Source organism: Xiphophorus maculatus, chromosome 22, assembly GCF_002775205.1.
Source record: "Xiphophorus maculatus strain JP 163 A chromosome 22, X_maculatus-5.0-male, whole genome shotgun sequence".
NCBI lineage: Eukaryota > Metazoa > Chordata > Actinopteri > Cyprinodontiformes > Poeciliidae > Xiphophorus > Xiphophorus maculatus.
The window spans coordinates 19334383-19358722 of NC_036464.1; the positions used below are offsets into that span (position 1 = coordinate 19334383).

Consider the following 24340-nt stretch of genomic DNA (forward strand, 5'->3'; position numbering starts at 1 on the left):
ATTTCAAGAGAAACAGGGCAGGGGTCAAACTCTTTTTCTATTGTGGGGACAAAGTGGAGGTGTTGGAGGAGTACAAATACTTCAATGTTCATTTGGGCAACAGACTGGACTGAAGGTGCAACAGTGAAACTATTTACAAAACGAGACAGAAGGGATTGTATTTCTAGAGGAGGAACATAACCAGGCTTTAATAAAGACTTGTTATGTTCTAGAAACTGCTCAGGAACCTTTGGAGATTATTGTGCAGAGAAGGATTCCTCAGAAAATCAAGAAAGTTGCGACAACGCTGAGCATCCTCTTCATCAGACTAGTATACAGCAACAACGTATTTTCAAAGACTCCTTCAGATCTGAGGTAATGCCACTACAGAAGAAATTGTAATGGCACGTTGGAAAAGATTCATTGGGAAATGATGATTACCAAACATTTCATTGACTTCAGTTTATTCAAGTTCCCCAAAGATCACAGAGAAAGAGAGAGAGAGACAGAAAGAGACCACACTGACTGGGTCGGGGACTCCTGGATTCGATTTATTTTTTCTGTGCAAAGATTTAAATGCATCTAGATTTCATTTGAAAAACATCTGAGTATGAGATTTAAGTGTTAAAAATATGATTTTGATTAACGACAGTCCCATTGAAAAAATATTTGAGAAATGATCTACAGCACTATGCATGCCAGATGCTTGTAGGAGCAATTGCATTCAAATAAGCCGACTTTTCTCCATGGGAGCTCAATGTAAGCTGGAAGTCATTAGGAATATCTGCTTAGAGACGAGCTGACACGTCAATAAGACCAAACCGGGAAACCAAAACAACAACAACGGTATCGATCACTCTGCATCAGCAGTGGATGGTGCAGAAATCTCACAGTAGCCATTCTGGAAATAGTATTTCAGTCTTCATTACAGTTTCTAACCAGAAAGACGCCTCATCTAAGAGCCATCAGGCCAGGAAGAAAATGGACTGAATGCAGATAAATGATGATGGAGAGGGAGGAAAGCAGGTCTGAAAAATGAGAGTAAAAGGTTAAGAGAGACTAGAGGAAACATCCACAGAAGAGAGGTGAACCTTGGAAAACATAAAACTAAGAGGGGGACGAAATGATAAATGCGGTGAGGGCTTGGCAGGGGCAGCACACTGTGGAATCACAGTTTCAAATAAACAACAACTTTGATTCAACCTGCAAAAAATATCCTGCAGTTATATTTCCTTTTAAGTTATTGTTTTGGAGTAAACGGTGCGGTGCATATGTACAGCAACTTGTGGTGGAAAATTACTACAAGTTAACATCTGCTGATCATGTTATATAAAATGCCTGTGAACTCTCACCAAAAGAACTATTTGGGTTACATGTACAAGGCTGGGAGTTGTTCTCTACAGCTGCATCAGAACCAGACTGTCTCGCCCCTTGTTTTGAATTCCTTATCCTTGGTATAATACTCATGTGTTGTCTCGGCCTGTCAGAGCTTTTCACCCAGACCTGCTTCATTATTGATTATCCTACAAGCTCTCTGTATTGTGCACAATATAGGAATAAACCTGATTGAGTGATTTCACTTGACAGTGCTTGGTAAAATAGTTTTTTTTTTCCCACAACAGACTCCATACATTTCTGTCTGTTTTCTAGCAGTATAGGGGTTCTTCCCAGTAGTGCAGGTACACAAACATACCTGGTAATGAACAACAACACTGACAGCGCATACGTTTCCATTATACCTGCTGCTAATGATCTCCAGAGACATGCACCCAAATGTTGGCATGTTTCCTGTTGCTCCTGTTTGGACTTCTCATGTGTATTAATGGTACATTCATAAGTGGGCCTCTACGGTTTTCAATGTGCTCTTCGGATGACTAACATGGATATGTCTTCGTTTTTTAATGTAAGTGTGTATCTTCCTTCTTGCTAATGATAATGGCCATGTTATGATGAATTGGTTTGAATGACTCAGTCAGGCTGAGTGGTGATTAAATCTTCATTAATGCTTCTGGTCAGTCCTGCTCTACATAGATTGCCAAGAAACCTGATTCTTCTTCATTCTGGGAGAAGGCCCTGACTGAATCAGGACAAAAAACCGACAAATTACAGTTGACAACAGAGTGCATAAATAACGCTCTCAATCTCTGTTTAGCCGCACGGCACTCATATTTCACTGTAACAAGTCAACAATAGCCTATAGCTAGCTTGTATTTAAACTAGTGAACGTAGCTTCAGTGACTTGAGATGTAAAATGAGGAAGTTTAAAAGTTGTGTGTTTCATATTTTTTTTACTTTTGACTAATGAAAACGTTGTGTGGTAAATCTAATATTCTAGCAACTTTGTGAAGCTAAAGAGGTCGAAAACAGGGTTTCCGGCCCCTTTCACATTAATATTAAGCACAGTGAGCACTAGATGATCCAGACACAATTATTCTGTGTGTGAATGTTATGGTTAATTCTTAGAGGAATATATATATATATATATATATAAACACATGCATATGCAATTCTAATGCTGTTCCACTATCCTTGTATTTTTCCACTGCTTGACCAAATTTCTAAAGATCTTTTATGTCCAACAAAATAGGTAAAAAAAAAGTTTGAGTAGAAAAAATAAAAGCTACAGGACAGCTGGTCTAATGAACATGTGCCTAATCTAAAGTATATTTGCATGGAGAATGAGTTTAATAACAAATGGCTAGTTGGGTAGTTGTATTGAGAGATACAGGCCATTTTCATCAGAAGTTCTCTCAGCACCTTGGACAGCTATGTAAGTCAGCACAAAATTGAATCTACCCACTAAAAGCCTCCTGAATGGACTTTCATAAGAAAGCTCTAATTGACCTGTCTTCAGCATATTGCACAGACTATACAACCGGGACATGGCACAGACACTTTTCTATGTTGAACTAAAAGCTGTGGCTTTTCTTTGAAACAAATTGCATGAAAGTTATTTCTGACATTCAAGTTGATAGCTTGCCACAAGGAAAATATGTCGCAAACTATATAAGAGAGAAAACAGACTGACCCGTTTCACATCTTTCGCAAATGTCTCACTGTAGCTAGTCCCAAGAATCTCAAACTGTACGTGGGAATTGGAGCCTTCAGCACGGAAGTCCATAAATCCGGTCAGGCCGCTGATCCGTCCCTGTTGCAACAAAAATAATAATAATAATATTAATAATAATAATAATAATAATAATAATAATAATAATAATAATAATAATAATAATAATAATAATAATAATAGTAATAATAATAATAATAATAATAAGCTGTTTTATATGTAAAAACGACATGATTTGCTGTGTATAAGTTCAAGAAAATCTTATATATGACACTTAAAAGTTTGTTTACTGATTTAGATAACATGAGGCTGCATATTTAGAATTTTGCTTTACTTTTGCTTTACTTGGATTTTTCAGTAGGGTGAGATATGCCGCGTTGAATTTTTTTGAATAAAATTATTGTGCTACAGAAAAACAATCATTTTAAGATTGCATGTGGTAACAAGGTAACACTATGTTCCCTGCCTTATTTCTTTGGACCTCATTGAGCCATCTTATGTCACATCTAAAATTAAACCACCACTCTGTGCAACAATAATAAAAATACATTGCTAGATTGAGGTGGATGAGATCAAAGGCTTCTCCAATATTGGGGGCTTTTTTTTTTTTTTGCATTGAAAGAACTGAGAAGGCCACATAAATATAACAAGATCAAAGCCTGGAAACTGCCATAAATCCATCCTGAAACCAGGGATAGAGTTGGCATTTAATAATCAGCTTCCTCTGGGGTTTCAATAATAATAATAAAAAAAAAACATTTATATATATACTGTATTTCATGGAATTTCCATGAGCAGCATTGTGCTTCATCTGTTAAAATAATTTGTTTGATTGTATAAATACATACTTTCTACTGTATTTAGAAAATATACAGTACATATAGGATTATATTATGTTTAATATACAGTAATCTTATATTAAATATAGGATTACTTAATATATGATAAAATAATCCTGTATTTTTAATCAGATATGTATAGCTTTTATGAACAATTTATATCTACAATATTGTTTTTTTTAAGTCAGCTTTATTTGCACATCTCATTTCAGGAACAAGGCAGTTTAAAGTGCTTTGCATGTTAAACACATAACAGGCTAATCAGTTATATTAGGAACAGCAAACAGTGAACAAACATAACATCTATTCAAATACTGTCATCAAATATTGAATGAAGACTAGAATTAATGTTTCAGGCATTATGCCAAGTCTAAGTAAGCAAGGTTTTATCCTTGATTTTTTCTGAATATTTTGCAGTTTTCTTTAAATTTGTGATAGATTAGACTAGTATAAAAACTGAATGATGCTTCTCCATGTTTGGTTCTGGGGATGCAGAGTTGACTACCAGAAGACCTGAGTATGCATAAAAGACTTTAAGAAACACTCAAGGAATGCTTTTGATGCTTTGATATTTTTGATTAATTACAGCATGACGTAAAGCCAAAAAAAAAGTCAGAAAATAACATCTTTAGAACGTTCAATTAAAGTCAAAGGGTCATATAGTATCAAAGGCTTTACTATTTGATGAAATTACAAAGACAACCCTGCTTGTTACCAAGGATTTAAAAAAAAACAACGTCTCTTACCTTTTGAATGGTGTCCAGCATAGACCATCCTCCATTCCACGGTTTTGTGGACTTCCTCATGCAGTTTAGACTGGCCATACTGTGCCACTTCCTATCCTCCAGTTTCCTATAGAAGGCGGTTGCCAGCATCAAGACACTATCATACAGGTAGAGATTGGACACCTGTTGGAGAATAAAAAAAACCTTTACTTTAAGGGAAATACCTCCGCAGCACAGAAACGATTCAACAAAGAAACAATATTGTAATTTTTTTGGGTCCCAGAAGACAACCCTTCTGAACTTCACCCTTCTCTGTAATGTAGAGTAAGAGAAAGTTTCTGTTCTTCAGAATGGCAGCAGATTGCAAGGTTGAATTGATTTTTTTTCCAGGTGTGCATAAAACACGTATCCTTACTTGAAAGTTCAAGAGAACTCTTTGTTCTCTTCTTCACAAAAGTCTGCTTGTCTCCTCAGTCGTGTCTGTCCACTAATTTTATTTTAAGGATACTCTTAGGTGAGTCAGTGAGATTTAGTTGCTGTTCTGCCTTGGAAGGTGATGCTCTTCCTGCACAGTAAGAGGTTTTTTATGATAAAGTAGGAAGAATTTAATGGTATTTTGGAGCGACATGGTTAAATTTACTCCTCGTATTGGACTTTAGTATTGCCAATCATTCAACCATTTCCGCCTCATGGACACAGCAGTGGATCCTTCCCGGATTCAGCCAGGGTGTGATAATTGATTTAACACTGAAGGTTTTCTAGGTCAATTCAAAGTAAACTTTCCCGCAGAAAACTATCATCGGGAACAATATTGGCAGCTACCTCTGGCATTCAGTTCGTGACATTTTTAGAGTTCCCACTCCAAGGCTCTCGTTGGTAGGAAATTCTCCAAATCGGCTTCGCTTGCCTCCAGGTCAGTGAGTCAGGAGCTGAATCCAGGTGAAACTCAGTTCAGTATGTCTCAGGTCACATAAAAGCTATTTAGCTTCAAATGGAGTTTTTAACTGCCATCTTTTAACAGTTAAACTATTCAGATTAATGATTTTACTGCCGTTACCGCATATATTTAACCTCGTTTATGTGAATTATTGAAGACATTGGGTGCACACGCCACATGGTTTGGCCATCTGTATGTTGTGATGATTAACTGTACAATTAACATTTCAGTAGAGCCATAAGGAAACAGCTATTCCAATCATGATCGACTGAGTCAAACAAAAATCTTAGAAACGTATAGGAGGAAAACCAAGCTATTTCAACCTCTTTTAGAAAATACTTCAAGCCTGATCTTGAACACTTACCATTTCTGCGTGATTTCCAAGTGGACTGATCTGGCAATTGTGATTAAAACAAAGAAGCAACAAATCAACTTTTCCCATTATTGGGGATTTCCTGGCTAAAATGGGATGACTAACTAATACTTTAGACATAGATAATTTCTGTATTGACGTTTAAAATTAAGTAAAACTGAGATAAATAGTGCCTTATGAGTCTAAGGTCAAATGCATCTGGTGTGGGTTGTTAAAAATATTGCTTTTTTTTTTTGAGGACATAACCCGCCTACCTGCTTTATCTTTAGAGTGGTAGATGATCAACAGACGGTCAATGTTGGTACTTATGATTAACACTCCACTCCTCCTGGTCAGCAATGACGTCTTTCATTTATGCAACCATACTTCTGTGCTGGACATGGCTGGCACAGATGTAGGGTTTGGGATTTATAAACAGACTGTTGAGAAGATTTCTTTTTACAGCTTTGCAACAGAACTGTTTTGTGAAAGAGACTTTTTGGTGTATTAAATGGCAGTGAGTCAAGAAACAGAAGGCTCGGGAAAATAAATGACTGTCAGAGAAATAATACAGTTTTTTCAGTAATATTCTTTGTCAGGATAAATTAACATGGTTAGACCTATACTGGAGAAACATTTAATACCTCACGAGTTTGTGGCATCTTTCTAATAAATTGATTTTGTGGTGATTTTGACATGAATTTCAGTGGAACATTAATTAAAACAAGCTTCCATAGCATAAGATAACAATTTACTTAGTTATGCTGGTAATTCCCAAGAAACACTGCTGCAGTAATTTGTATTCATAGGCATCCATGTCTCTCATAATTATCTTGCCAAGGGAGTTTAATATACATTCAGTTGCATACATAATCAGTTCATATTTGCAATTTCCTGACATTCAGCAGCTCCACTGTGGCTGAATGTCTATTCTAATCAGAAATCAAAGACTAACATATATATATATATATATATATATATATATATATGTATATATATATATATATATATATATATATATATATATATATATATATATATATATAGTGTGTATTTAACTGCTGTCACATCAGCAACGGGAGTCTCCTGGAATTTTGGCTATGAATAAGTGTAATAATGATTTAAAAAAATAGAAACTAATAATTTAGATCAAAATTACCATTAATAAATTATAAAATAACTTAGTAATGTAAATCCTTTACTTGAACCTAAATTACAAAAATACATTTTTGTCTGATATCAAAATTAGCCCAAAGATCATTTGCACACAGTGGAATTTTTTTAGTTTTGATGAAAAAACAAAACAAAAACAAACTAAAACATTAGACAACATAATTTTTTTTTACTTATATTGTATCTACACCCTTCATAATCCAGAGCACAATGCATATCTCATACTTGTGTTTTAGGATTACATCTGTTATCCATAAAACAAGCATCAAGATTCACCAGGAAGGACTCCCAAGAAAAGAAAAGACAATAAACAATTTGAGATATATTATTGTAGTTGTTGTTTTTCCTAGTGCATAACATGAGGCTCAGTACTGAAAGGAACACAAGTCCATAGTGACGTATTCAGAAGAACAAATGACAAACTTAACAGCAACACGGTGCAATACTGGACAGAAATTCATAGCTTTTGTTTGACTGGCCTCACACCTTTAAACCTATAGTAAATGTTATTGCTTTTTAAAAAAAATATTCATTGTACATATTTATTTATTTAGATTTTACATACATAAAACCAGAGAAATCCTGTGAGCAACAATGCCTCGTAAAACCACTCACAGTGCTTCATCATTTTAACTTTTTTTTTCTCCTACTACAAGCACCAACTTAACTTTATTTACTGAGATTTCTATATGATAAATATCTAGAATACATATATTTGACATGGAATAAAAAGTATACAAAAATTTGAAGTGACTAATTCTGTTATGCATTTGTACACACCACTCCCCTACTCTGAATCCCACTAGAAATCGGGTGTTATACGAGGTCGCGTCTGGCATAGTGCTAGAGCGGTTGAGTAAGACTCACCAACACAGCCATCCAGGGTTAGATTTCAAACCTTGAACTTGGTTACATGTTATTTGTTGGGAATGGTTATCCTAAAATATTTACTGAAGGAGTTATACTTTCAGTTTGTAAATGATGCACAGAATTTCATTAGTTTTATTTACCTCCAGTGACTGCAGGTAGCCTTCCTGTGGATCACACAGCAGGGATGAAATGCGATGATTGTTCCTCATGCATCGAGCGTTGGTGTCCCTCCACAGTGGGAAAACCTGACGAATGATTGTCATCCGCCCCAGCGAGCTGTGTATCAACTCCATTATATCGGCATCGCTCACTTCCTGAAGATGAACATAACAGAGACGTTTTATTTTCATGTGATTTCGGTTGAGACAGTAACGACGCTCAGCCTGAAAATGTCAGCCTGGGATTGTTGCACAGTGAGCGGTCATGAAGAAATCTGAATGGGGAATAGACAGCCTTGAAGGATGTTGGCGGTGCTGTCCTCTTCAGCAGCTAGACTTTTAAACGCTGTTCAAGAATGATGAGTGCATGAGTGAGCAGGTAAAATAGTGCAACTGGTTGAACTATCAACTTGATCATTTATTTTCTGTACATACAAATTGATTGAGCAAATAAGACCTAGTGACATCTTTACTTAAACAAAAGAATCCAGATTAATCTTATCTACAAGTTAAAGCTAATAATACATATGAATTTCTCATCCTAACAAAAAAACTAAATAAAAGAAGCTTACTTCTGGTTCCCTCTTTCTTTTTTTTCTTTTTTTGCGAGAGCTAGGGTTGTATTGAGGATCAGATCCATATTCATGAGACACAGCCTGTTGCTGCCGCCCGTTATTCTCCAGAGCAGGATAGTGGTCAATGCTGAGGCAGACAGCGAGTCTCATGAGAAACACTGGATTCATATACTACCTGACAAAGCTGTGAGGTTACTGGCGGGTCGAAACTCAAAGGCTGATTTATTCCTGACCACACATACCTGAATAATAATAATAATAATAAAAAAAATACCTCCCCTCGATCCTTGTTCATAGTCAGTTGTTTTCGTCTCTTTTTCACTAATCCTTCTGTTTTACTGCTGGTGTACTGAGACAGTTTAGTGCGTTTTCTCCTTTCCTTTGGAGAGGAAGAAGCTGACAATATTTAGACAGTAGAATGGGAAAATGTCACTAATAAGTCATGATGTGAGATGCTGATAGACTCCTAATCAAGATGAATGCTAAAATAGTGTCAGAAGGTGCTTTAACATAGTAGGATGTTGTTTGTGCAAATGGATTTGCAATTAGGTTGTTGTACCTTTTCAGTATATTTTCAGCTGAAATTGTACAGTAAAAATGTTGAAAGATAACGTTTTGGTTTTTTTTTACATCACAGATTCTGGCACCTCAACATTGTGCGAGACAATTTTTTTGCACATTAGTTTTCTTAACCAGATATGAGAAGTAGTCGAATCTGTTTCCTACATCGTTCTATCTAACTGTGCGTTTTTTTTTATTTACCTTTAATGTGCGTCTTTTTCTGACTGATATGTGGAAAAAAAAATTTTTTTTTCTTAACTTCCTTCATCGTTGTCACCATTGCACAGTGTGAGGTAAAGACTCCTCAGGTGTTTTTTTTGCTCATCTATTTTTCCTCTGCCTCTTTCTGACTCTTCGAAACCAGTCAGGTGGAAATCATGAATATTCATGAGTTGCTGCGACACATTAATCAGACAAATTATGTCGCTTGGCTCACCGAGCTGAACCCTATGTCCAAGTTAATAACTGATAGTGCCACCCAGTCCAAGTGTTCTGTCATAATCCCAGGTGACATTCATGTCAGAACTTGACCCAGCTGTAAGACTGACCAACAGGATCTGGACCTGAAACATGGAACGTTTATCTTGTGTGTGGGGGAAAAAAAACAGACCTGTACTGTAGTATTTAATGCCTAACTTATCTGGAAAATATTTTTCAAAACTACTTTAAAGTGCAAAGATGCATACTTTGTCTTGCAAATCAGTATAACTACTATATGGATCACCAATTTAACTGCACTGTGAAAGATCTAAAAAGCCCATGAGTAAAATCACAATATTGCTTTTGACAGATGCAGATTACACACAAACCGCTGCTGAAATCTACAATTATTACATAATTACATCAGTTGAGTAGCTTAGATTGCTGAGAGCATCAATACAGCACAGTCATGTCTCAATGACAGCTGATGACCAAAATACATTAATCTAATCAAATTTGGCTGACAGACAGGCTAAATTAGCCCCTCTGTGCTGCTTATTGCATGCTATTAATCTTTTATGAGCAATAAACGTTTTTTTTTTCTTACCCATAATTATGACAGTCATTTAAATAGAAGCTATGGTGGTTTTTGAAACTGCGCACAGCTGAGCTGAGAGAGAGTGGGTGGTAACAATGAAAAACAAAGCTCTGTGGGTATAAGGCTTTAGCTTGACTTTCTCTTGGATACTTTCCTCCAACAAAGGGTTTGGATGTGACTATCATTAACCAAAAATCTGATGAAATAACCACTTACATGGGGCAATTTGCTAAATTTTTTATCAATTATCAGGACAATCGTTTTCCATATGTGAACAATTACTTGGATATGGAAGTGAGTATTTTCTGTTGCAACACACAGCAGAAATGACACGTTTCTGTACATTTTGAATGATTGCTTTTAGTTTCTGTTTCATTTGTTGAACAGAGCATATTTAAGAAAACCTATTACTCCATTAGTATCTTTTCAAATCACTATGGTAACACTTCAGCTGAATCAATTTATCTAGATAGCAGGGAGTTAATTTATTGCAGTCATCAAGACTCAGATTCTTCACACACTCATAAGTTTTAATCATTTTTGTGGCAAGACAGTATGTCACTCAAGTTAGTTTTCTCTCTACAACACCTCAAACAGTTTAGAATAACTCCTCAATTGTGTGTGAACTGAGTAAGTCATGGTTGATTTGACTGTAAGCAGCTGAAAATAGTCTATACAAGGTTATTGAACAGTAAATCGCATTAATTTCCTCCCTATGTTGTGGTTTTTAATAGTTCACACACCAAACTTAGCTTAGAATGCATTAATGCATATGTATAAAATATAATTATATATTGGATAATTGTATAATTATCCAACAAGTTTAAAACTTGCAGCAGCCGCTCATTGTTTTGGTCAGGTGAGCAGCTGCATGGAGGGGAGACGCATTGTGTCTTTAATATTACATTGTTACTGTGAGAAGAAGTGCAACGTGTTTGACAAATGTAAATGGGTCAGTTTATATTGATTATGATGGAAAAAAAGTACCTTTGAATTATTCATTTTTTAGTAGCAGTTATTACTTACTACAAGGAGAACTATTTTGTCATAAAGACATATTGGTGTTTACACCAGCAGCACTGATTTTATATAAGGGTTACTAAGTTTACTTTATATTAATATGAATTACTAAAACAAAGCCATGTTTGCGTCACAAGAACATCCAACTTTATTTTAGCATCCGAAAGGCATGCTAGTTATTAAAGACTACTGACAGCTGACTGACTGGTTGCAAATATCTGAAGAAAATGCAAAATTAGGTTTTGCAAATGCAAACATTTACATTTTGTTTATAACTTTTAGAAATAGTAATATATTTTTAAATCAGCCCATTCAGCAGTTAAATCTGCCTAACTAACCAAACTGATGTATTTTTATTCACCAACTTTATTTTTTTATGATCAAAATGTCAATATTACTTGAAAAAAATATTGCTATGTAACAAGGTTTTTGTACAAAACATATAAGGATGTAAAGCACCTTTGCAGCACTTTTTTTTCAGTGTCAGAAAAATAGGCAGAATGTTTGAACAAAGTTGATGTCCTTTTAAGCCAAAAGCAAATCCCTAACAATTTGTAGAGGTCAGACTGTCTGGGCATGTTAGGAAGGAACAAGTGCTCTTGTACAAATGCCACTCTCAACAAAAATGCAGTTGCAGTTTAGCTGGTTCTGTAACACTGACTTTTTTGTCTTTACAAATAGACAACTCTGTTGTCTTTATTATTCTAAGAAAATGATGAAAAGCAAACTGGGGTAGCTTTATTTCTAAGGTCTGAGTTTTGTATGTTTGTATTGGGACAAAGGAGCTTACAATAATTAAAAAAAAAATAGGAGTAAAACCTTTTGTGTTAAAAGCTAAAGAATAATTGCATTGCTTTATAACACTGATGATGACTAAACAAGGGTTTGGTGTGCTGTAAAAGTAAAGTTTTAAAACCCAGTCAGTAAACAAAAGCCAGTATTATTAGTAGTGATGGAGGCCAAAACAGTGTATTTATTGATATACAGTAGTTATGGCTTGCTTTGATTTGCTTTTACTAAAACAGGCAAATACAAAAGGATGTTCAGCATGACCTTGTGGGGATGGCACAAGATCTTGTGATATTAAAATATTACAATAATCCTTATCAAAGTAACTCTCCTTTGCAATAAACTGTGCAACTACTGGCATTGTGGTACTTTTTATGGCAGACAATGTTTAAGCTACTATGAGCATTGGATGTGGATGTGATTTAAATGTGCATTTATTATTGAGATTTTTATCTTGTAGAATAAGATAAAATACTTTCAGAGTTATTGACTAGTTGTATCGACTGTCAGAAATGGAAGATGTTAGGGAACCTGAGAGTGTTTGTGTGGCAACATGTTGGACGCTTGGTAGAAATAAGAACATAACAGATATGCAGGTTAGGAATAAGCAATGAAAGAAAAATGTGACTTGCGTCATGAACATGCACTATGGATCTTGTTATCAACGCTAAAGGTCTACTTCACAATTTTTTTCCTGACGAAGTCTGAACTGCATATGATCCATAAGTCTACAATATTGTCACTGAACAAACCTGAACAAGATAAATCAACACCAAATAAAAATTTAATAAAATACAGTGAAAACTACAAAATCTTTATCTTGTTTGTGAAAACACAAAAAGGACAGTTTTTAAAAATATATTTTATGATTAGCTAACTTTGAAAACAAAAAACATTTAATGATTAGCTTTCAAAAAAATCTTTTTCAAAATCCCATCTCCTTTTTTGAACCCAGTCAAGTAATGTTTTGTCTTATAGGTGAACATATTATGCCCCTACAAACTAGAGATAGTTTATCCATGCAGTTTGTAGCCTGGAGTTTGATTCAGTAAATCTAGACAAAATTGAGCTTTCATTAGGCTATATTATACTGACCTAACACATAGGAAGAGTAAGGGAAAGTTGGCCATGAGTATTTTAGTTCTTACATGTATTCTGAAATGGCTAAATGGAACATGCATGATACATGCTGCAGTCCATCTAGATGTTTCCAGAAACCATATTTTGTCTGGTGAAAATCTGAAAATTTAAAACACTATTTTCACTTAATAAACAGCTTGGTATCAAAAGCCAAAACGCATCACTGTTTCATTGTGAGATATCTTGGGGCGTTTCAGTTTGGTTTGAAGTAGAAATGTGCCCCTTGACCAAAGAGGTTAACACCTAGAAAGAGTTGGCACAGTTGGCTCATAGTGTGTGGTAAGGCAAGAAAAAAAAAAGTTAGATACGTTTTTTTTACGGAGGTCTTGTAACAATCCTGAGCAACAGCGTGAGCCAATAATTTACAGTCATAACACTAACAAGTGATACTGAAAAAGGCCAAGAGTAAGCACAGCAAAAATCATTATCTGTACTTGTACTTCTGCTGAGGATTTCATCACAGTAATGGAGAATGAATTACAGTCTAACTTAGCAGGTCTTGGTGTAATGCGAGTTGGGAACATATTAACCTCATTGATAACTGAATTGCTGCAATGCATTTAACTTCTGTAACATTTAAATATGATGGCTCATAAAGAGAGGTCCATTTTAAATTTATTATCATGAAACTGAATGCCTCTTGGGGCTACCACTTCTGAGTTAATACAAAAAATTTGACATTTAAATTGGATTTCTGCATGGATGCTCAATGCGGTTAATGACAGGAAGCACCTTAACATCAAATCTAGTGTTTTGATAGCAGCCATTTCATACAGCCATTTCGATATAATTGAAAGTTAAGTATTTCTTCACTGTCTTAAGTAATACACCTAATCACTAAACGTAGGGTGGCAGAGATTGCATCAAAAGGATCGTTTCCATCTCAGTGGCTCGATAGGCAGTCACCCATCATCAGTCATATCATGACTGTCCTTTTTTGTTGTGTCACAGCAGGCGCAGCCGCCTAATCCATCAAACACTTTCATGTGTCACTGTCCTATGTTTCAAAGTGGAAGAAAACAACAAATCCTTCCGCGATACGCAATCCATCTGAATCAACCAGATTGTGTCAGATGTGGATCGCTGTGCTGGCAGTTGGAGCAACCTGTTTTAGCGGGTGGTTTCCTGAAATACATGCCCGCCTATTATTCCTGTGCCCTTTGGCCCAAATCACATTATGGCAAACCATTTCAAAGCTTTTACATTGTACACCGAGAACATATTGGTCAGTCTTTTTTTAGACAAAGTGGTTTAGAAATAATGGAATAAAGCTGTGGCCTTCAGATTCACCTTGTGTTAAAATCTAGGCCAGGCTAAAGCTACAATTGTACAAACAGCATGCTTAGAAAAGAATGGATGTCTTAGAATGTAAAGCGCCTTAGTAATAATAATCTGTTGACTGACAAAAACACTAGGTCGCTTGACCACAACCAGCCTAGTGACCAGCATAATTTGTGCATATGAAAATTTGAGCATGTGTGTACATGTGGGCTAGCAATGCAACACAAGAAAGTTGAGAAATGTTCAACTTTTGTTGCCATCTGCTGTCGCGGAAAACTTTCACCTTTTGTTGTTGTTCGTCACTCCCTGTGTGTCAGGTCCACAACGGTGCGCTGCTGTGTACCAGAGAGGCTTTTAGGTTAAGACAGTTGGTAGATTAACTATCTACCAACTATGCAATAAGATTAATATGCATTAATGCATTAAAATGTCCAGATTAGTCACGTTTTCTGCTATGCATAACCTGTACTTATATAACTAATATTTCAACCATTTAAAATTTTAAATATACAAATGTGGGCAATGATCCCAGTTGGTCCATCTGACTGTTTGAGATGTCAGTGTCTCTCAATTAATATTTTGATAATGATTACTATTCAATATATTATGCACCTCAAAAATTTATGCTGCCTCTTTTTTTAATGGGAACATACTTGGAAAATAACTACATAACGAGATTTAATTAATACTTATAAATCTTAGGGTGACGGGGGAAGTTCTATTGACTTGAGGAGAATTTATTAACATTGATTTCAGACTTTTAACATGTAAAGAATGTTTATCAGGTAAAAAAAACAATTATATTTTTGTAATAAAGGTGACAGTAATATTTTTGTTTTTCGGTTACACTTTGCTTGTGATTGCTGCGATGCATTCCATTTGAATTATTCTCAATGTGAACTACCATCAGATTTTAACACTGACAGCTACATTCATCACACCGCATGTTGCCGCTGGCGATAGATTTGCATAAAGGTTTGTCAGTAGAGCTGAATGAAAAGCGAGGCCTTATTTTGACTTCGTGGGGTCTTAAGTGTGATGGGAGCTCAGGAAGCTGACTAATAAAATGACAATGAGTTTCACGATCACCTGGTTAAAAAAGTGCATTTCAACTGAGTCATGGTCAGCAGGATTGCAGCAACTGCCACTTGGGACTGATGGGAGTTTTCAGGACCAGGCAGTAATGGGGAAATGTGATTTCCATTCAGGATATGTGGCAATGCTAGACTGAACACGAGCAGGCTTTCAGGATTTTTATATAACACCAACAGAAAACACCATCTTGGATCAATAAATTACAGCATGCTATGAAAAGAGTCGGCCCTGCAGATGCAGCTTATGGATTAGTTTACAAAGAGTGTTTGCAGCTTTTCACAAGAGTTTAAAATAATTAGAAACTGCATAGAAAAGTCTTTTTGCCACAAGCTATGTGAGAAAGTTCTTAGATATCTAATCTAAATGGATTAATGAAAGTAAATTATCTTTACACCTTCCTTTAAGCATCCGTTCCCCTTTGAGATAAGCAAGGATGGTGGATAAATCATTTAGTTTTATATATCCTTGGATTCAATGTGTTTCATGCTTTAGTAGCTGGGGAAAATGGGGAGGGGAGGGAAAAGATTAAAAAAAGACTTCTAAGCAGCTCAGAGTTTTTATGATTTTTTTTCTTATACGAGAAAAGCTCTGAAGACTAAGATGCGGTGAGAAACATCAGCCAGCAAGAGCAGTTATTGAATCTTGTAAATTTCCCCTACATGTCTATATTATTCTTATTTCAAGGTGTTTGTTTTGCTTCATGGCTGGTTCATCTGGGCTGACAAAATTAAAGGCAGACAAGGAGATAGAAATAAAGAAAGAGGAAATCTTAAAAAAAGGCAGGATAGAAATAAGGCCAACAACATTCTACAAAATGTGGAATTTGTACAAATTAAAAGAGAACTGAAGAATAAAAAAAATAAACTAAAAAACTAAATTAACACAAACCAGACATCAGGTATTTGAAACTCTACAAATGTCTTGCAACTGAAACATGTTTTCTTATTAGAAATAAGACTCCACAAATAGGTCTGCCACAATAAACAATAAATCAATTACATGATAAATTAGACTCAATAATTTCCATTTGCACAATTTATTGTTTTTATTTTTTCTCTCTCTCTCTCTTTGAACCAAAAACTCTGGTGCATTGGTCTAAAATCTTGTTTACAGAAACTTCATGATTGATCTTTCTTGTTGTTTCTGCTGTTCTGTTTATTTTAGATAATTACGATGTCTTCCAGTTTCAGTGTTAAATGTTCATTAGAATTTAAAGCTTATTGGTCTTTTAGAAAGTTTTCTTACATTACTATGCCATTACCATCAGATTACATGAATATGTAACAACATTATCATTTATAGTGATGACTTCTGGAACAATGTGTTATCCAGAAAAATTTGTTATCATGACAGACAAGTCAAATAATTCAAAAATATCCAACATAGAGGAAGTCAGAGACATTCTTGACACCTTTTACTGATGTCTATCAAAACATTCGGTGATGGGAGTTACAGGTATTTCTGCTCGAAATACAGAAAACCTGTAATCGTGATATTTAAAAGTGAGTTGGTTACCTGAAACAAGATAAACCTAGTTTCCTAAAAGGTTTACAGTTTAGAGCTATTAAAAATTATTGTTACAGTGTACCCACAGTTAAATAAGATGGCAGAGGAAATGATAGAGAACTGGGATTTTTCTGTGTCTGCAGATGGTGGTGGTCTGCTGGCTAAATAACTAAATAGCTCTCTGCTAAATAGCTAAATAACTTCCATTTTACTGTCAGTCCTGCACTTTATATTTTATATTCATATTTATATTCATATTTTATACTGTATTTTATTTTATTCTGGAGTAACCTCACAACATTGGAACCTCAAAACATTGCCCTGAGCCGTATGCAACGAAATTTCATTCTGTATACACCCTGTGCATGCAAAATGACAATAAAGTCAGTCTAAGTCTAAGTCTAAGTCTATTAGATATTTATTTTATTTTCTTTCCATCATTTGAATCTTCACACCGTCCTCCCTGAGCAATGAGAGTCTATGCAAATTAAGCATTTTGATTCTGCTACAATTGTGACTTGACATTTTATGCAGCTGTAGCCCATGCTGTTTTGAGCTTGCAAAAGTCCATTTTACTACATGACAGACTATTCAAAACAGGCAATCTTGCTGTTTTTACCACAACTTTTGTCATTTCTTTTTTTTTTTTTTTCTTGAGGCTATGTCACTATGACAAACACTAGGTCATAGTTCTGATTAGTTTGGTGACCCATTTCTCTTTGAAATGCCTTCTTTGCCTTCATCTTTTATAACTGAAATGTTTTGATAAAGTTATGAACTGCTAAATCAAGGATTTTTAGAGTTATGTCTTAGATGGCCTTTTTGAACTGCTTTGTGCTAATAACTTCTATCCTCAGACAGCTCTTCTCTTAGAAGCTGGGAACAATCAGATTCGTTTTATGCAGTAAACCATTATTGATTAGATTGCTTAGTTGAAGTCACATGACAACGGGGGGAAAGAGGAAAAGTCGGGTCTCGTTAATTATTTTGTTTGAGGAACTCATTTAGATTCAAGAAGTGACTGTCTTCAGATTGTCTGTGGCTTTGATTCATCCATACCGTGTTGTTGTTTTTCATTCATTTTGGACATATTTTGAAAACACTAGAAATGATTTCCAGCTATTTCCTAAATATCCAAACTTTACAAGTGAAAGGGCAACATTTGTCAAGGCTATGTCTAAACAGAACTACTTTTATGACTCTCAAACACAAAACAGTACACTTCTCCGCTTTAAATTTGCATCAGGAAGAAATTACTTTCAAGTAAATTGTATGATTTCAATCACGAAGACGAAGGGCATCATGGAATTAAAATACCATTAGCCTATTATATATGCATATATATACATATGCATATATAATAGGCTGCTTTTAGTTGCAGCCTATTTTCAAAAACTGGTTAAAAGTATAAAAAGCTTTAGACCTTACTGGTAATTTCAAAAATACAAAAAATGTACAACAACATACTACAGAAGACAATATTTCAGATATGGGTATGCTGAAATATAAGATGAAAAAGTTTTTAAAAGCTCATTACAGTGCAAACTTCTTTAATTTAGTCTGCTAAATGGCAAGTTTTCAACATACCCCATTAACTTTGTAAATCAATATCTAAGCTACTGGCAAACAGAAATATTGCTTGGGCAATTTTCAACTAAAGCAGGAATGGAAACTGGTTTATTAAAGTTTGTCAGCCTGATGTGAGAGACTGCCTTTGTTGTAAACCTTGGAGTTGAGAGTTATTTATCACATTGTCACAGAATTTCACTTCTCATCCGGAGCCAAAGTAGCTCAATATTTCTACAGAAATAGCTTAAAAACATGACTGTGACAAGAACAGACACAATTTTCATCCGCAATCAATTATAGATCAGTAAGGGTTAAAGTCTGGGTTCAAATAATGTTTTCATATTCATTATAAAACAACAATTTAACTATTTTAGCGCCACAGATTTAACTAGGCAAATAAAGGCTCATGTCAATAAATTACTAAGTTTGTCTTTTTTAATAAGTTTCACTTTTGAAATTGAACTTGTTATAATTCCAAGGTGAGTGAAATTATAACACAATTATATAGTTGTCTGTCTGTTGACAGACAACTAAGCCGTGAAGAGAGTAAATGATGACATGTAATGCACATTAAAAAAAGGGAAACAGGAACAATCAACGTTTTGCATATATGTGTAGGTTTAGTTCGGGTCAAAATGAAGTTGCAGTAACATGATTAGCAAATGTTTTCTTTCTCCTTTTTTGAGTCATTATGACTATGGAAATGAATTACATGTGTAAGGTATTTTGAGCTGCTTGCAACAACAGCTTCCATAATTTTCCCAGCTAATACACGTTTGGTTTGTTGTTAGAATTGTTATGGTCATACAAAATATTTTAGAGGAAAAAAAAAACACAACCTAAGTCGGATTTTATCTCGCTTGATTTACTGTTAAATCGAGCATGCACTGTAAAATTGTACCTGCACCCCAGCTCACTCCATCACTTTCACATGCATGTCTAAACACAACACAATGGGCATTAATGCAGTTGTGAGCAATATTTAAATTACCGAATACATGTGCTTTAACGGATTAATGAAGCCACTGACGTTAAATACCACTGGAATGAGCAGAGATGCGGTACGTATGCATGGGGCCTCACCTCATTGGCGTAGACCCAGTGACTGTCCTTGGACGCAAGGTTGGTTTCAACGGCCTGCAGTGAGAAAAAAATTAATCAAAATTAATTTCAGCTTAATGCAATATCTGCAAGAATGGCCATATGATGGCACAGTAAATAGAACTAATCAGCAATGAAAAGTAAATATAAAAATGAGTTCGTAATTAATAAAAAAATACTTGGCAGCATTTCAAACGGGATTCTTCAAATAAAGGGTTAAAATCAAGGATTTATGTGGTCATACTTTATTAAAAGATATTCAGAAGACAAACTTTATGAAAAAGCCTTTGTGTCATGTTACTATAACTAGAACCACAGACTAAGATGGGCTATTCTTCAGTCATTGCTTCTTTCAGCTGCAGTGTTTGTTGTCAGAGATGTCAACACGTCCTGGGACCCAACAGAACACAACATTTAACCTCTGACATTTTAGATCGGTGGCTTTTCTTCAAAACACATAAAAACATGGGATAATTGAATCGCTCATAATTCCAGGGTTTGATGATTAATGCTTTAAATCAGGGGTGTCCAAAGTCGATCCATGAGGGTCCTGAGTTTTTGTTTTCTCCCTGGTTTAACACACCTGTATCAAATGATGGCTCATTAGAGGCCTTAGGAGAACAGACATGCTGAGAAGGTTGTTTATACCAAGAGGGAGAGAACTAAAACATGCAGGTTGCCAGCCGTCGAGGACCGACTTTGGACACCCCTGCTTTAAATCTGCTTTAAATTTGCTTCCTAATCTCCCTCACATGCCTAATTTGATCTCAGAGTAGAGGAGAAATAAAGTGGAACAATGCACAATAAACCAAGCTAGCCTCTAACATGTATTTTGGTAAAAAGTCTTTTTTAAAATGAATTTGAGAATGGAGCCTGGAGTGGAGTATTAAAGAAACTGCACCAACCTCACTTTTTTTAACCTGATCTTCCAAATACATTTAGATAATGAGTATTATTACTCACAATGTCAGTCAGGCTGCTGGAGATAAGCAAGGCAAAACACTGCAGGATTTGATTTAACGAAAATAATGGTTTCACCAAGTACTGGCCTGTTTAACCAGAAGATAGATTTTGTCACTGATTTTCTGCTGTACAGTGCCCATAATTTGAGCAAATGACTGTTTACAATGATCATAGTAATCTTTTCTCCAAAAACTGTGTAACTATTTTATAAATAGCATTGTGGACTGAAGAAAAACCACATGTTAGGACAAAGGATGCTTTAAAAATATTTTAACCCTGGTATCCCCTGAACACAAGGACACACTTTTCTGCAAGTTTTAATCTTTCCTTTTATTATCCCGCCACACTCCTATCACAGTGTTTCCTTTCTGAAGTTGAAAGCCATCTGCACAGCCAAAAGCCTTCTATTCAAAGGTGAATTTTGGGTGAGAAAATCAGATTTCTCTAATCCCTATGCTAACCCCCTTTGTAAGGTGGTTATGATAGAGAGCAGAGAGTAATCTGGTGTTCTTGGTGTAAATGAATGCACATAATGACTCCAAATGCTTTGAACATAGGTGAAGTAATCTCACAAATAATTTTCAACCCCCCATGTCATCACTGAGATTCCATGAAACTTCTGACTGTCATGGTTCAACGTATCAGAATTTGATGCCTGTAGAAATACGTTCAGAGTAGTACAACCACAACTTTTCACTTTAGGTTTCAAGCATCAATACAGCGTGTTTCAAAAATATTTTGAAATATCGAGGATGTATTCCATCCAAAAAAACAGAAAAGAATTAGCAGAGTCTGTAAACGTCAAAACTTCCTCCATGCGCAGATCAGTGCAACGTTTACAAAATGTCAGTGTGGCACATTTCAGATGCCACAAAAATGCTTAATTTACAGAAACAATGCAAAGTTCAAATAAGTTCAAAAGGTTTTATGGACAGGCAGTTCATGAAGGTACTGTTCACTGCTATTTTCAATTTGCTTGCCTATCAATGGTGCAGTGACAAAATCAGTCTGTTTTCTTTCATCTTGAGACCTGAATGCTTTTAAGAACATATGGGACCTACTTTTATTTGCAAGTTACAATAAAGCAAATTAAGGCATCTGTTTACCCAGTAATGTGAGAGCTGTATCACTTTAACAAAACTTAAATCTCAAACATATTTTAAAGCCATTAAACCTGTAACTTATAATCAGCATTTATTGGGTTTTTAAAAGCAGATATTTTTTAAAGGCAATTTTTCACAACAACAACAAAAGAAAACAATGGCAGACACTTTTAAAACAAGAAATGTAGGAACAAAGAAAACTCTAGCAAGGAGAACCAGACCAAACCAGCAAGGCAACACTAGATGTTTGTGAGGTAAAGTTTACCAGGGAAAAGGCCACAGAAGACAATAAATCCCCCCCAAAATATTCTTCTATATCTTTAGAAATTAGCTTCAGCCATGGGCATTGCAGTGGTTATGTATGATGGGGACATGTCCCTCTCACTTCTGAAAACAATTTGTTTGCCCCGCCCCCCCATATTTACAATAAAATATTACTTCCCCCAGCGCTGTTTCCATCTACCTACAACAACTCTCTACTCTGCATTCACTAGTACATGTTGCTGAAAAGGTAACGTCAATCCTGTAAACATCTCACAATGTCTAGCTTGTGTCCTGCGGTGAAAGAACATTCAGGTTTTTCTTTCTTTTTTATTGCATATTTTTCAGAAACAATGCAATTTGAAAATATACAAACATTACTTAAAAGCCTCAACATAGGTGAATAGGGACAGTCATAATCCATTATATATGCCTTTCAATATTGAAGAGATTAAGAAACTGACTTCACTACCGGATTGGCAGTTTGAACAGCAGAAATTGTCATAGGTAACCAACATTCAATATGCCTTTTACATTGTATGTTTTATAATGCAACATTATGTTCTGCATAATATTGAAGAGCGCATATGAATCTGTTAGGTAGAACAATTAGTGTTCTACCTAACATTAATTGTTGTGCTGAATTGAAATGTGTTGGATTAGTTTGACAATTTTAGATTATGTTTAGGGATTTATTTCTATGAAATGATCATTTGTCAGAATAATTACTACAGTCTTTCTAGAACATGGGCCATAATTTTTCATCTCTTAATCATCACAAGCCTTTTGCCAGTTCTTTTTTATTTTTTTTTACTTTTTTTTATATATATCTCTAATTATACTGCGACAGGTGCTACAATAAAAAAAATAAAATGGTTTCCTGGTATTTGGGCAAAGACGCAATAGTTCAATTAAGGGATTAGTCATTACTACAGAGTCAATTCATTGTGACTAACAAAAGTAAACTGACAAGCTACAATAATTAACTACTATGTATGAATTACTATTCAAACTTAAAGGGAGTGAAAGGTCTTTTTTCCCTGGCAGCCATAGAAGTCACACAATGTTTTTTTTTTCTTTCTTCAATGTGAGAGAAGAGGTTAGGGTGATAAATGACACGCAAGCAAGATATTTTTATGAAAGAGGTGGATTGCATTCAAGCTTAAAAACAATCAAGTTGTCTCAAATCAAGCAACTGTGCATTTGATTAAATGGTAATCTGGATAACCTTCCAAGCTTGTCATGAGTGAGAGCTGATTGTGAATCTAATGGCAAATAATCACAAAAATATTTCTTGTAATTGCAGTAATGAGAAAATAGCAACAAATTCCTGCAATCTGTCCATTCTCACATCACGGATTATAACATCTCGTTCTCTCTAAATAAAATCTGACAATGGTAGCTATTGTTTGCCTTGAAGATAAAACCTTGACATTCCAGAGAAACGACAGTTCTTTGGGGATAATTCATTCTTCCAGACAAAATCTGTCAGATGGCATAATGGTAAAGTCAAGTGTTGTGGTGAGAGTTAGTTAACACAAACAATGCCAGCTGGGATTGATGTCTTGGCGCACAACAGACAACAATGCTTGAAATGTTCTGCGTCCTTTTTGAAGGCCGGCTAAACACTGACAATACCAGACACCCTGGAAATGAACCTTTGCGAATGAAATGGTGTTTGAAATCTGATGCTCAGCTACATCTGTACTGACGCAACAAACACATAATTGATCTGTCATTCTGGAAGACCTCATTCTTTGCTGCGTATTGTTTTCTCCAGTATCGTCCTCCAGGGGGGAAAAAGTCAAGAAAGGCAGTGAAAGCAGGAGTGTTATGAAAATGCAATTAGATAAGTGAAGTATGAAATCGAAGACGGAATTGATGTTAGTTGCAGCAACGTTTTAATTTACTAGCGCCTAAGGTTGGCTGTGTGGGAATCTAACTTTTGCACTATTCTGCTTAATCTGTTCCTTGCTAATTTCATGTCTGTTAAACTGAGAAAGGATCTTCCTCTCTGCATAAAAGTAATCACATCAAAGTCTAAAATCAATCTCATAAGATAAATGCTATGAGCATCTAGGTACAATACTTTGACACTGTGTGTAATTTTTTTTAGTTGAAATGTAGAGAAATTTACATTTCTCTAGTAATTTAAGCATAAGACAAAAGAACAGCATTCAAAATATTTTAATTCTGTCTTCCTGCTGTGAGTGGTCAGAAATTTTATTTGTAGAATAGGTGATGCAATGCCACATACA

The 24340-nt window shown here is 35.3% G+C and overlaps 1 protein-coding gene across 2 annotated transcripts in view; it reads right to left on the bottom strand.

Moving 5' to 3' along the window:
• LOC102235150 (glutamate receptor ionotropic, delta-1) overlaps positions 1-24340 on the bottom strand; it is a 233988-nt gene that overhangs the window by 27713 nt on the left and 181935 nt on the right. For both annotated transcript variants that reach the window (XM_005804171.2, XM_023328070.1), the window contains exons 5-8: positions 19738-19791; positions 8083-8256; positions 4632-4793; positions 3008-3127 (exon numbers count right to left, since the gene is read on the bottom strand). In XM_005804171.2, the coding sequence (XP_005804228.1) occupies positions 3008-3127; positions 4632-4793; positions 8083-8256; positions 19738-19791 (510 nt within the window). The remainder of the gene's footprint in view (positions 1-3007; positions 3128-4631; positions 4794-8082; positions 8257-19737; positions 19792-24340) is intronic.